At 40.1% G+C, this 14,631-nt stretch overlaps 1 protein-coding gene across 1 annotated transcript in view; it reads right to left on the bottom strand.

Annotated features, from left to right (window-relative positions):
• The window catches only part of dnah7 (dynein, axonemal, heavy chain 7), a 90,429-nt gene that overhangs the window by 70,294 nt on the left and 5,504 nt on the right, over nucleotides 1-14,631 (bottom strand). Inside the window, exons 2-15 of the mRNA XM_060875768.1 lie at nucleotides 13,753-13,824; nucleotides 13,570-13,666; nucleotides 10,981-11,107; nucleotides 8,488-8,563; nucleotides 6,361-6,541; nucleotides 5,548-5,620; nucleotides 4,491-4,616; nucleotides 4,121-4,240; nucleotides 3,844-4,027; nucleotides 3,012-3,191; nucleotides 2,557-2,829; nucleotides 1,479-1,606; nucleotides 404-482; nucleotides 88-309 (exon numbers count right to left, since the gene is read on the bottom strand). Coding sequence (XP_060731751.1) covers nucleotides 88-309; nucleotides 404-482; nucleotides 1,479-1,606; nucleotides 2,557-2,829; nucleotides 3,012-3,191; nucleotides 3,844-4,027; nucleotides 4,121-4,240; nucleotides 4,491-4,616; nucleotides 5,548-5,620; nucleotides 6,361-6,541; nucleotides 8,488-8,563; nucleotides 10,981-11,107; nucleotides 13,570-13,666; nucleotides 13,753-13,824 — 1,938 coding nt within the window. The remainder of the gene's footprint in view (nucleotides 1-87; nucleotides 310-403; nucleotides 483-1,478; nucleotides 1,607-2,556; nucleotides 2,830-3,011; nucleotides 3,192-3,843; nucleotides 4,028-4,120; nucleotides 4,241-4,490; nucleotides 4,617-5,547; nucleotides 5,621-6,360; nucleotides 6,542-8,487; nucleotides 8,564-10,980; nucleotides 11,108-13,569; nucleotides 13,667-13,752; nucleotides 13,825-14,631) is intronic.

The following is a 14,631-nucleotide window of genomic DNA, read 5'->3' as shown; positions in this document are numbered from 1 at the left end:
TAATTGTAGGTTTTACTTTAGCTGTCTCTTTGTATACTATGGCATATACATGATGTTCTCCGCGCTGTTGTGTCTTTCTTTTTTTACCTTAAGGAACTCCTGGAATTGTGCAGTCTTCTCCAAAGCAATCTCTCGGTGCTTGTCAAAGATGTGAGGCATGCGCATGTACCACTGGAAGGTCTTCTTGTTAAGATTTAAGTCTACTGCAGAAAACTTATAAGAAGCCAAGAAGCAAAGACGATCCAAGGTTTCGGTGAGCTGATGCTCCAGTTTGGGCATCTCGTCAGCTTCAGCCTTCTTAATGTAGGCCTGTGGAAAAAAATAGATCGAATAGGAAATCAGAACTGGGTTTTTTAGCTGAAAATTGAGCTGAGAGTTAACATATTTGGGTTTACTATATCACCTTAAGCGCCATGAGCTCTTTTGTGTTTGCAGGAGTGCTTTGGGCTTTGTTTGCAATCTTCTCAAATTCATCGCATAATCTGTAGGTATTGGGCACACACACATACACAGGCACACACAAACACACACACACACAAATGTGGAAGTTGTTTTGAGCTTCATAACAAGCTTGTATTGAGAAATGGTTTGTCCATATGGGTGGTTAAGGTTTCATTCATTCACAGTGTGGTGAGATCAGAGTGTTACTTCACCAGTGAGGGCTACAGAATAAAGATTACTTTTCAATTCTGTGCATTCCATGCTCTTTCATTTTTTTTTTAATGAATGGTGTAACTCTCTCTCTTTGGATCACAGGGCATCCTCTGTTTGCATTGCTACTAGCATGTTTGTGCTTATTTGTATGTAGTGAAGTTCAAGGGTGAAAGCGAAATTATTATGACTCATATCTACACCAATGAACATCTTTAATAATATTCAGAATATTAATAACTGAACCAAAATCCTCCATCAGTTGTTTACAGCTAACGGCTCTGTGCAGGAAGACTAACTCGTCTTCTCTTTATACATGTAGTTTATGGATATTTGTTGGCTCATATTTTATACTCTTTCATGTATTACAGTAAAATAAAATGACTGGTATTCATGAAATGCTCTCGACGTTGCTCAAAATCACTGTCCTAGTGAACTAGCATGAGAAATTAGCATGTTTTTGATAAAGAATCCAAAGCTCTTTATAAGCCTTTCTGAATAAGGATTAAAAAAAAAAAATCACTGTAAATGTAATAAAAATAAGCAGTTTAACCTCAACAGTATATTCCAGATATAAAAGTGCAGTATTCTGTGCACATTATATGATCTGATCTCCAAGACAAGGTTTAATTTAGTTGTGACTTGAGCAGGATATGGAAGTTTTTTGGTTATGGATACATTCATTTATAATATTTTTTATTTTTTACCCATGATCTATGGCTTGTGTGGTAATGAACAGTCCTTAACTCCAAGAATATTGTGCATTTCTTTGAATTGCACAATGCATAGGTGCATAGGTTTCCAATAGTAAGATAAATGTTACTCACTTTCTATTGCAATTCTGGTGATACTTCAGCATCTGGGCGATCAGTTTCTCCTTGAGTCCCTCTGCACGCTTCACTAGTGCTTGGATAAGCTCATGGCAGTGCACTTCGAACATACCGAGCCGTACGACCTGTCCCATTTAACAGCAGTGAATGAATCTCTGACCATATTACTTGTATCGCAAAATTATTACTTTTAAACCTGGTATCTCTCTTTTTATTTAGCGTTATAGGTTCAGTGTTTTTTTTTTCTTGTTTTTTTTTTCTAAACCACAACCATTACAGACCAACAACTCAAAATATCATTCTATTCCCATTAACTCACAACAGGTTATAAAGTCTGAGTCAAGTGTGGTGTGTGCATTATTGTTACTAGTGTTTTATGTTAACTTGTCTAAACTAAATTTTAAAAGATAGTATGAAAATGAAACACTGTCCTTGTTGGATTCAGACATGATGTGTGTTGCTACGTTCTGGTTTTCATGTGAAATGAGGCACGTTGTTCAGTTTTTGATTGGGATTCTGTTGCTAAGCAACTAGCTGTAAGGTTCTAACACCACATCGTTTCACACTGTACACGTTCAGCCCCGTAATGTCTAGTCAGCACTGTAAAAGCTTCAGAACAGAGTTTTAAAACGCGGCTAAAAGCCGTGCTAACCCCACTTCTAAATTGCATGTGTGAAACTTTCCTCTAGTTAAAGGCAGGGTTTAGAATGACGATAACCCGGGGTTAAGAGCAGTCTGAAAAGACCCATTATGTAATGATAGTGAGCCTTTAAACGATGTTAAACCTTTTCATATAACAGTAAGATGCAATCAGTAAATGCAATCAGTGGTGTGGAACTTCAGGCACAGATATAAATATCCCCTCAGTACTGCATCTTATTTACCAAACTAATATAAAAAATGTAAATATGATGACTAATTAAAATCCCTTTGATAAACAGTGATTAAAATGGATGCATAAAGAATTTAAATGAAATGCCTGAAAGTAACACAAAGGTATTACTCCGTTATTAGATGAAAAAAGATAGAAAGCTCATGAGCTCATTAAGATCCTGACCGTTGTGTTTAAACTGACCTTGCAGTTGTCATACTGGATCTCATCAGTCAGCTGCTGGTAACGTGTCACCTCCATCATCATCTCTTCGAAGGAGTGCTGCTCCACCAGGAAGTGCTCCATGTCCTGCTCGGCCTGTTGCGATACCAACGGCGCAAATTTGTCGTAGATGCGTACGTGATCGGTTGGCCCACTGCTCTCCTCACGTATTACTCGCCGGATTTCATCCTTATGTGCCTCCAGGATCTCAGGAAGAATGATGGGTTTCAGGGTTCTGGCATTCTCGGGGCATGGCTACAATTAGAAAGTCAGAATAAAGGACCTAATAAAGGAATTGATATGCCATTCATATACAATCATGACATTGTGACTCCAGTACAAAATATGCTCATCATACCATACGTATGAAAAAGCTCATTAAAATCTTTATATATAGGAATGAAGGAGAAGAGAAAAAAACATCCACAGACTCTTACCCATTCTGAGTACAGCTTTGTCTCGACTCGAGGCATGAAGATGATGCATTTCCACATTGCATCAAAGACGTTTAGCAAAACATTCTCAAAGTCGTTGAAATCCGGCTCGAATACGATCTCGTTCTGCTTCAGGATCAGCCGCAGAACAAAGCCCGGGTGCTCATAAGCTCTTACTGAACGCTTCAGGAAGAAGAGCATGTGAATTATTTGTTGGTGGTTAAAGTAAAGACGTGTGAAAGCTATTCGATGCAACATGCTTTATGATCGAAAAACACAGGACGAGAAACGCAGTGTAAGACAAGTGTTACCCAGAAGGCATATTCAAGAACACTTGGTATTAAAAGTAGGCCGAGTGAGCCGAATAGGAGCCAAAATGCTTTGTCATTTAAATGCTATTACAGAGAGTGGCGCTATAATAAAGCATACAGTAGTAGCTGTGTTATTTTAAATGAAAAATAAAACAGCAATGATTAATAATTGTCCCTTGGTGTAGGAACAGTGATGTTGCTCTCTGTAAAAAGATGACCTATTGACGTTGTGGCTAAACCGATTTGCATTTTGCAGGTGCCGAGAAGGTGTGAAACAAAATATATCAAAACCCGACACTTCAGGTTATTCTCACCGCCTGCTAAGCTGTAAAAATTTAGATGTTGAAACTAAAATACTAAAAAAAAACAAGACACGCAAATATTGAATGTGATGTCACAATATGAACTTAACCTCAAAATCATCCTTACACTCCTTCCTATTAGTTTACTTTCACCTTTCCTGTAAGTAACACTGTCTGGATAACGTGCTTTAAGAGTAAGAACTGAATATCATGTTGTCTTACTGGGTCCTGAGCTATCAGGCCTGTGTAGTCATGAATAGATTCCAGGACCAGACTCTGGAGCTGAGAGGACATTATGGCAGCTACGCAGTTAAAGAAAGATTGCAGCTGAGATGGATTGGTGTTACTGGGCAACAGTTTGCGCTTGCTTCCCTGGTGGTAGATATGATGCACCTCAGGAAACCACCTATATAATGCAAAATATATTTTTTGCGGTTATTTCTGTTTACTATTAAGTAAAAGCTGGGATGTAAACGTGAACTAATAGCCGAATGCCTACTTATTCAACAGGACGTCTTCTGCACTGTTGATGTGTCGGTTGACGATGTGCTGAAAGGCGGAGAGCTCCATAGCCTGGTCTCTGGTGTGGAACTCTGTCACATCGACAAAGCGTAAACTCCTGTACAAGAAGATCATCGTTCATTGACGAATATGAAGAAAGAGTGGAAAGAAAGAATGAACACAAGCATTTGGCATTCATTTATTTTTTAGGAGTCCTCAGCCTTTAAACACTGAATTATATCAATTTAAACTTCTGTATATTGTTAATTAAAAAATACACTTCTGAACAATTCTGTCTTGTTCTACTGCTGAACTTTAAACAAATAAAGAAAACATGTTTGTATAGACGGAACATTGTTCCAACTCACTTGAAGGACGCCTGCCACAGATTCAGCACAGACAGCATGGTGGGGTTGATAATATGGAGATCCTGGCTCATTCTTTTCTGTGCTTGATGGAAGGATGGAGTCCACGGCTTTGGTACCACTGCCAACCTGAAAGATGTAAACAAAGACTAATCATTTTGAAACCAAGTATGGCGTCGAAGCTAACATGAACACTACCGTCATCCACATGGCGACAATTTGGGTGGCTGAAATAGAAAGCTATTGAAGAAGAACTACTTCAGAACACGCTGTGACCGTCACGCTATTTGGATCCGATCCAGAATCGAATCACTTTATCTGCTGGCGATAACAGTGATAACTACATTTGAACCATACAAACATTTACAGAGTTGTGCTTGAGAGATTGTGTTATGAGGATCTCAAATGGACGCAGTCTCAATCAGAGGTTTACAAAATTGTACGCATTGGAAACTTATATATATACGTATATATATATTCATTAATTCATTCATTTTCTACCGCTTATCCGAACTACCTCGGGTCACGGGGAGCCTGTGCCTATCTCAGGCGTCATTGGGCATCAAGGCAGGATACACCCTTGACGGAGTGCCAACCCATCGCAGGGCACACACACACTCTCATTCACTCACGCAATCACACACTAGGGACAATTTTCCAGAGATGCCAATCAACCTACCATGCATGTCTTTGGACCGGGGGAGGAAACCGGAGTACCCAGAGGAAACCACGGGGAGAACATGCAAACTCCACACACACAAGGCGGAGGCTAGAATCGAATTGAACCCTGACCCTGGAGGTGTGAGGCGAACGTGCTAACCACTAAGCCACCGTGCCCCCCCATATATATATATATATATATATATATATATATATATATATATATCAGGCTGAAATACATCACTCTGTCATGGTTTATTTTCTGAAAACAGAATTCATGGTACACTTAGCATAAAATGTAAAGCATAATTCTTCACGTTAACCTCATTGTTGTCTTTTGCTCCTAATGTCCTCTAGCATGTTAAAACAATTCTGAATATTAGATTTCACTTAGACTCACTCTTCTCTATGAGGCGGAAGTCTTTTCACTTTCGGTTCTTTGATCTCTCCCGGGTCTTGCAGCGCAAAATCCACTGCAAAAACAGGAAAGAACATGTGAGCGATGTGAGCGACACTGTTAGTGTAACATGTCACTGTAAACTATACATGTTTGGACAATTCAGGGAAATTATTTTCTAATTAACTCTAGTCACTCCAGTCAAGATTTCCAAAGGGCATCACCAAAGAAGTTTTAGTTTAAGAGAAAAAAAAAACATTATTTGGTTAAGGAACGCTTGGATCTGGAAATAAGCTAAAAGAAACCAAGAATTTAGCTACATATAAACTCCAGATCATCAGTAAAAGATCCGCTTTCAATCAACTTCAATCAATCATGTATGAGTAATAATATATTTTTTGGAATTTTCTTTGGCTTGTTTTCTCGAAATTTACTTCGAGCCAATGGATATTGCTGAGGAACTAGCAAAGCTAAATAGATGGAGCAATTTATTTGGAGTGCAGCTTCTTAGGATAATGGAATAAAAAGCCCACTTAAATGTCATGCACACTCTTCAATGACTAATGAACTAAATGCGGTTTGTTTAAATGTGAGTCTCAGAGTAATGTTTCAGAATAGTAGCATATAAATAGTGTGTTCATAACTAAGCGCAATATTCGTGATGTTCATTTGTCATGGTACGTTTCTCTCATTACCGCTATATAAATCGCATGAGAAAGTTTAGTTGTCTAGTTAGTCTAGTAGCTGATGTTAAGTGTTGTGTGGGTGAAGCCCTGTCTCCTTCACAGACCAATAAAACTCTATACAGTAGTATACCTATAGCTTTCTTGGCACTCAGTAGGTAATCCTCTCTTATCTCATCGGACAGAAATTCAACGGATCTTGTTAATGTCTTCTGGTGACTTGGCAACCGACTCAAAATACTCTCCATCCAGGAATCTTCCAAAGGCGGCACGTGCTGCGTGTCAGTCCCATATCGAATGTAGTTATAATATTTCTAGGGGGAAAGAAAAACAACAGAAAATTTAAAGGTTAGAAATGTAAAATGCTGATATTTTCACCGCTGCATAAATAAGCATATTGTATTATAATAATGCAAGAGCTTTTCAAATTAATTTAATTAACTCAATATTCTAGATTTGTTTGTGTTCTCAGTGATTTTATTAAAATCTGCATTCTAATTGTAAATGAATTAGAATGGGTTTCACTGTGGCCGACAAACATGGCCACCCCGGACTCCAACTCCCATCAGCCACCAGCACTCCCAGGTTCTCATGTTTTAAAACCAGAGTTTTAATTATGTTCACCACTTTCTCATTATCAATGTTTGTTTCTCATTGATTTTAAGACCCTTGGTTTCAGTTCTTCGTTTTGCAGTATGTGCTCAGTTCTGTAGACCCGTGACATTACTAAGCCATTTGTTATTTACTGTGGATTTTAGTTTTTTGGCTTGTTATTTTGTTTGTGATTATGATTCTTTCTGATATTTTCCCTGTTAGACATTTGCCTGGCGATTCAGATTCCCCACTGTGTCTGTGTCTGTATATATTCTTTATATATTTTTGCATATGGTTGTTTTTGTGACTGGTGATGCTTTCCAAAGTTAATGTTTCATCTTACAATGCTCCCTCTGCTTTACCAGCTTTGAAGGGAAGGGCCAACACGGTCTGGGATCAAAGTGTTGGATTCTGTGATTGACATGGCGGTCTGGCTAGACCAGATTCTGAATCGGATGTATTTGGAACATGCTCAATTCAATGAAGCAGAGAAAGGAAGGTGGCAGTATGAGGGGCGATGCTTTTACTGTGAAATGGCCGATCACATCATCAAGCAGTGCCCGCTCCATGCTCAACCTCACTCCCGTCGGCCCAAACAATTGTCTAATTGTCGAATTTATTTACTCTTGTCAAGTTGACCAAAGAGTGGATTCATTGGTTTAGAGAGAGATGAACAACCATTTGTGAGGTTTATGGACCACAAGAAGCTAGAGTACCTGCGTATCACCAAATGCCTTAACCCCAGTCAACGGGTCAAGTTCCTTAACCTCTGTGTCCCGGGTCCAAGAACAGAAAAGCTGATGCCCTGTCTCACCTGCACTTTCCTAACACACAAGGCCAAAACATACAATCCATCTTGACGCTTGTATGCATTATAGGCACCATCCACTGGCAGATCAATCAGGCCTGTCCTCCTGAACATGCCTTTGTTCCCCCCTCACTCCATACACAACTCATTACATGGACACACACATCTGTTGCAAATGGTCACCCGAGAAAACATACCAGCTGCAACCCCTGGTACTGGTGTTCCAACATGCAGCCACTTCATGCACCACCTGCATCATCACCAAGGTTCCCCACACACTCCCAGCTGCCAACCTAGTTCCATTGCCCACTCCTGAGCGTCCCTGGTCCCAGGCCACCCTAGATTTTCTTACTGACCGTTCCCATTTGTGATTGTTGCAGTCTACAGCCTATTTTCAAAATTTATAATGTGACTGTTTTGGTGCTTTTTGTAAAAAAAAACTACTTGAATTGGTGAAATTGCAAGTACAGTATTCTTCATTTAAACATCTACCAGTAAAGATGCAGATGTAAATATTTTCTTTGATTGCTGCTTAAATGTATGACACACATGAATTGAAGAGAGCTTTGGCTGATGAGTGTTGTGATCACGTCACACGACGAGTCTTGGCCCAGATATACAGGAAAATTACAAATGCCTTTGAATATCGCAGACTGTGCTTGATTTTGCTTTAATTTCTTCAAATCTTTCTGTCTTTTGATTTTGTTCTTTTTTGTTAGCCAAGTTTTAGAGCAGTTAGATAAATTACATTATCTTGCAGTAATTAATTATAAAGGGTCATTCTTGAGTTAATTGTTCGTGGATCCCACATCATTTGAGACCTAGAAGTACATGCAGTGGTTCATAGCAGCTACTTACCAGCGTTCTTTTCTCAGTTAAAGTTAGAGAACCCCATGCAGTTTGTAAGCTTTCAGCCATATCCGATTCTTCCTCCCTATGCCAATCAAAGTGGAGAAACAAAACAGCAATTAATAAAAAGCATAATAACATAAGAAATATAGCACAAAACGTTTTTTATACAAAGATTAATATTATAGAAATGTTTAAGATTAATATTAAACTTATATTTAAATGTATTTGTATTCAATCTAGCCATAGGGTTTGCAAGCCAGTGATTTCTGTGCCGGTCCCAAGCCCCGGATAAATAGAGAGGGTTGCGTAATTAAGGGCATCGAGCGTAAAATGTGCCAAATTTAAACATGCAAGTCGTCAGTGAGAATTCCATACCGGTTCGGCCGAGGCCTGTGTTAACAACACCCGCCACCGGCACTGTCGACCTACAGGGTGCCAGTGGAATTTGAGCTACTGTTGGTAGGCAGAGAGAGAAGAGGATAGGTCTGAGAATAGGGACTCTTAACGTTGGTACAATGACAGGAAAAGGTAGAGAGCTGGCGGACATGATGGAGAGAAGAAAGGTAGATATACTGTGTGTGCAGGAGACCAGGTGGAAGCGGAGCAAAAATACGTAGAATTGGAGGAGAAGAGAAAATGGGGTAGGAGTGATGAGTTTGTGAGGAACGTTTTAGAGGTTAAAAGAGTGTCAGACAGGGTAATGAGTTTGAAGTTTAGAGTTGATTGTTCATCAGTAGGCTGTGAATTGGAAGACTGTGTGATGGAGAGTATTCCCAGATGGAAGAGAGTAGTGATTTGGGCAGACTTAAACGGGTATGTTGGTGAGGAAACAGAGGTATTGAGGAGGTGATGGGCAGGTTTGGTGTTAAGGAAAGGTACCTAGAAGGATAGATAGTGGTGGAGTTTGCTAATCAGATGGAAAAGGCTGTAGTTAATGCTTATTTCCAGAGGAGAGAGAAACATAGGTTTACATATGAGTGGTAGGAGTACGCAGGTAGACTGCATTCTATATAGACGAGGCAATCTGAGAGAGATTCGTGACTGTAAAGTGGTGGAAGTCGAAAAAGGAAGACTTCTGTCATAAGGAATTCAGACAGAAGCTGAGACAGGCTTTGGTTGGCCAGGAAGAGCAGAAACATGGTGGTGGAACAAGGAAGAGCAGAACAGAACAGCATTCAGAGAAAGAGGCTAGCTAAAAAGAGGTGGGAAGTAGAAATGAATGGAGAAAGTAGACAGGATTACAAGGAATCACGGCACAGAGTGTGGCAAGGAGTGTTGTGTGACAGAAGAGTGTCAGCAAAAATCAAAGGAAAGGAAACAAGATGAGGCAGAGACAAGGTTGGACAGGTTTAGGAACAAGCACATCAGAGGGACAGATCAGGTTGGCTGTTTTGGGGACAAGGTCAGAGAGGATAGATTTGAGATGGTTTGGACATGTGCAAAGGAAGGAGATGGTTATATTGCTAGAAGGATGTTGGAGGTGGAGCTGCCAGGTAAGAGGTCAAGAGGAAGGCCAAAGAGGAGACATATAGATGTGTTAAATGAGGACTTGAAGGTAATTGGTGCGAGAGTAGAAGATGCCGAGTTAGGTGGAAACAGATGATTCGCTGTGGTGACTCCTAACGGGAAAAGCCAAGAGTAGAAGAAGATTTAAATGTGTTTGTATTTATCCCCAATGAGCTGTCACCCAAGGTGACTGTGGTGAGGAAAAACTCTTTTAGATGGAAGAGGAAGAAACCTTGAGAGGAACCAGACACAAAAGAGAACCTCATCCTCATTTGGGTGACACTGGAGGGTGTGATTATAATTTGTTATAAACATTGGAGAGTGTTATTATGAATAATGTGAGGTTGTTGTCCTAATCTTCTCTTTAAATGTCCGAAATGAAAAGTTAACCCTTTCATGCTATCGTTTATCATCTATCGTCTCCAAAGAACATTAATGTAACTTAACTTCTTTATCTCTATAAACTGTTGTTCCTGCCGTTTGTTAATAACTACAAATATTTATTCAAACAGCCAAACGGTTTCAACATTAAATATTTTAAAACTGATTGTTGGACGTTTGGGGGGCACGGTGGCTTAGTGGTTAGCACGTTCGCCTCACACCTCCAGGGTCGGGGTTCGATTCCCGCCTCCACCTTGTGTGTGTGGAGTTTGCATGTTCTCCCCGTGCCTCGGGGGTTTCCTCCGGGTACTCCGGTTTCCTCCCCCGGTCCAAAGACATGCATGGTAGGTTGATTGGCATCTCTGGAAAATTGTCCCTAGTGTGTGATTGCGTGAGTGAATGAGTGTGTGTGTGTGTGCCCTGCGATGGGTTGGCACTCCGTCCAGGGTGTATCCTGCCTTGATGCCCGATGACGCCTGAGATAGGCACAGGCTCCCCGTGACCCGAGGTAGTTCGGATAAGCGGTAGAAGATGAATGAATGAATGTTGGACGTTTCCATTTTCATTCCTCAAGGTCCATCCAACACTGTAATTTTTGTTTTTTGTTCTTACATGAATATGCTGATGAGAGTCTTGCGAAACGTCTCACGATCTTTTTTCATCTTCATACATTGCTTGAAGGATTCAGTGGTGCTGTGTTCTCTATGGCTGTGCTGAATGCCCCCTCTGAGTGTTTCTCCTGGAATGAAAAGAAGCAATCAGTTTAACATAAACCTGAAATGTTATCTCTATCAAGTCAGGTCAAGTCAAGTCAAGAAGCTTTTATTGTCATTTCAACCATATATAGCTGTTGCAGTACATATTGAAATGAGACAACGTTTCTCCAGGATTGTGGTGCTGCATAAAACAAAGACAGGGCTAAGGACTTAGTTAGTCCTAGTCACATAAAGTGCAACTGTGCAACCTGATGCAAACAGTGCAGATCAGTAGCAATATAAAATTCTTCTGTACTGGTATTTCCACGGTTTGAGTATGAATGGCAAATCTCCCACCAGAATATTTCATATTTCAATATTTCATATCGAAACAATATTACTATGGCATCCGGTAGGAGGAGTTCCAACTTGTCACTTCATAGTACTGTGTAGCGAATAAAATCACTGTACATGCGAACATAGCATAACAGCCATCGATCCCTGAACTACGTTATTCTTTTGATGAGTTCCAATCTTTGAAAAAAAATTTTTTTTAATATATTCAGTAGTGGCACAGGGAAGAAAAAAAATGTCCTTCTCCCTATACAGATTTTGCAATATTTAAAAGGGGTGTGGGGGGCACGGTGGCTTAGTGGTTAGCACATTCGCCTCACACCTCCAGGGTTGGGGGTTCGATTCCCGCCTCCACCTTGTGTGTGTGGAGTTTGCATGTTCTCCCCGTGCCTCGGGGGTTTCCTCCGGGTACTCCGGTTTTCTCCCCGGTCCAAAAACATGCATGGTAGGTTGATTGGCATCTCTGGAAAATTGTCCGTAGTGTGTGATTGCGTGAGTGAATGAGAGTGTGTGTGTGTGTGCCCTGTGATGGGTTGGCACTCCGTCCAGGGTGTATCCTGACTTGATGCCCGATGACGCCTGAGGCACAGGCTCCCCGTGACTCGAGAATAGTTCGGATAAGCGGTAGAAAATGAGTGATCAGATAGAGGGGTGTTCAGATAGACTTGGCTGGAATGTTGCTACTATAGATCCTTGTCCAAACCCTTGCAACAAGAGAGACAATCAGTGATCAGTGATCCAGACAATTACATCCTTCCCAGCTGTATCGCTGCAGCCATCAAGAAAGTGATCCACCCCTAAGTGCCTTTCAGTAACGGCATGGGGGCTTATTACTGTTCTGATACCTGCATTCCTTAAAATGAACCTCCCGGAGTATTCGAAGACAAACTGACTTGCCATACTTGCATGATAACAATGAGAAAAAGGAAGATGTCTTACTGGCAAGTATGGACTAAAGCATCTCAAGCCCCATTTCCTCGCATTTAGATGAAAGTGATGGTTTCTCTTTCGAGGAGCCTTCTAAAGAATCTTGCACAAGTATTGGTTATGATTGAAGTCTTCTCAAAACTCATGCAGACTGTATGCAGGACTGGCAAACCTAGCAAGGTGTAGGATGATTAGGAATTGGTTCTTCACGGTCAACAACCTTAGCACCCTGTGGATGTACTTTTGAGCATGGTGTAGACTTATGTGTGTGCAGTCCGGGTGTAAAGTAGCAGCCATTTGTGTTAATGTGGTTTAGAGAACCCTGTGATGATAAACTTCTAGGCAAGCAATGTTTATTAAAGAATTATCTACTAACTCGACATCTTTATGATGACAACTGAGTGCAGTGGAAAAAGACAGGAACTGTTAGATCAACATTAATCCCCCCCCCCCCCCCTTTTTTTTTCAAAGACAACAGGATTAAATCTCTGTAATATAATATAAAGTTTTGATTTGCGGCAATAAGGGTGTTGAACTGAAGTCGTGATGTTTGTGATAGATGTATTTGTGATTTAGATACGTGTCTTATACCAAGAGCCGGCCTCAATCTTTTAAGAAAATTGTCTGTAAATATTGTAAGCAAAACATAACTAAAAAAAAAATACAGGTTTCTAACAAACGTTCTTTTTTCAGTAGAAAAAAAGGTTTCTGCTGTTTCTGATGCGTTAATCATTTATGATTTTTGATCGTTGCTGTTACTTAGCAACCCTTGGTCAGAAGAACTGATACTGTATGTAGTGAAGAAACCGTATTTGTGATTTGTGACCTGAAGGTTTGTTCAACAAATCTGTATCAAATTTGCTTGTTTAGTTGAAACTTAACAGCTCTAATTAAACAAAGATTTCTTTTTATAACTCAGGTGTATAAAAGATAGCATGATCAGCTGCCTTGTGTTATTGCAGGAGGAGCTGTGTGTGACTTTGAGTCTCAAAGGATGCTGAGCGATGCTGCACACTTTCACGCTGGAGAAAAATCATTTTAGTGCTTCACTTAGTAATTTATAATAAATTTGGCTTATTTTGATCCAAACAGAACTTGGAACAGGGTGTAATGTTATATGAGAAATAAATTAGACTAGGAATCTAATCACATGATGTGTGAGGAAGATGTTAATTACAGGTTTGTTTGGTTTTTTTTAAATAAAGAAATGCACTGTAACCCTTACCCGAAATCCTAGTGGATGCTCTATCGTCTGTGCTTTCAGTTTCGCTCAGGAGGACGAAGCTTGGCTTTACATCCTGCCACTTAGGCTTTGCTCGTACCTGAAGGATGCAAAACCGTTCATATGAGAGAATATTAGTAAATGTCTACTGCTAAACTCTGAGTTTTGCTCATGTTTAGCACTCACCTTGGAAAGTTGTGGCAAGAGATTTGAGGAGCTGTCTGGAAATGCAGGGAGCTTTTTACTCCCTGATGCACCCTGCACGAAAAAGGAAAGGTCCTTTGTTAGAATAATGCATGTGATTATTTACTGCTCTCTCAAATCTGTATCACAGTACATTGGGGACTTGGGACATAGTAGGCTTCTTTTGTAACAAGTCAAGTCATGCCAAGAAGCTTTTAGTGTAATTTCAACCATATATAGCTGTTGCAGTACACAGTGAAATGAGACAACGTTTCTCCAGGACCTTGATGCTACATAGGACAAAGACAGAGCTTAAGTACTTAAGTAAGTTAGTCCTAGATACATAAAGTGCATCTGTGCAACCTGGTGCAAACAGTGCAGGACAAGAGAAGCAAGACAGTGCGGGACAAAAGACAGTGCAAACAAAAAATACAAGACAATACACGAAAGACATTACACAAAAGACAATAAACAGAAACAGTGCTGACCAGTGTAAACACTGTATGTTCAACAATATCACGTGTGCAGAAATACTGGAATGAACACATTAGTATAATAGCAGCAGTAACATGAGGTATTGTAAAGTATTGTGCAAAACAGCAATCAACTGAAATGTAAGACAGCATGTGCAAAGAGCAAAAAAACAGTGTGCAAAAACAGCATGTAAACAATTTGATGGATGTATATTGAAAGAGTGTTTATATGGTGTGGGTCTGTACAGTCCATACAGTTGATGTGTGTGTGTGTGTGTGTGTGTGTGTGTGTTGTGCCCAGTACAGTTCAGTTCAGTAACACTGAGCAGATGCGTAATTCCGTAAACGTAAATGCATTCTGTTCCAGAATTAGTTTAGTCATTATGTTTGTTTTTTTTTGGTTTTTTTT

Source organism: Tachysurus vachellii, chromosome 8 (assembly GCF_030014155.1).
Source record: "Tachysurus vachellii isolate PV-2020 chromosome 8, HZAU_Pvac_v1, whole genome shotgun sequence".
NCBI lineage: Eukaryota > Metazoa > Chordata > Actinopteri > Siluriformes > Bagridae > Tachysurus > Tachysurus vachellii.
The sequence above is the reverse complement of the archived record's forward strand: the minus strand, read 5'-3'. Positions and strand labels throughout refer to the sequence as shown.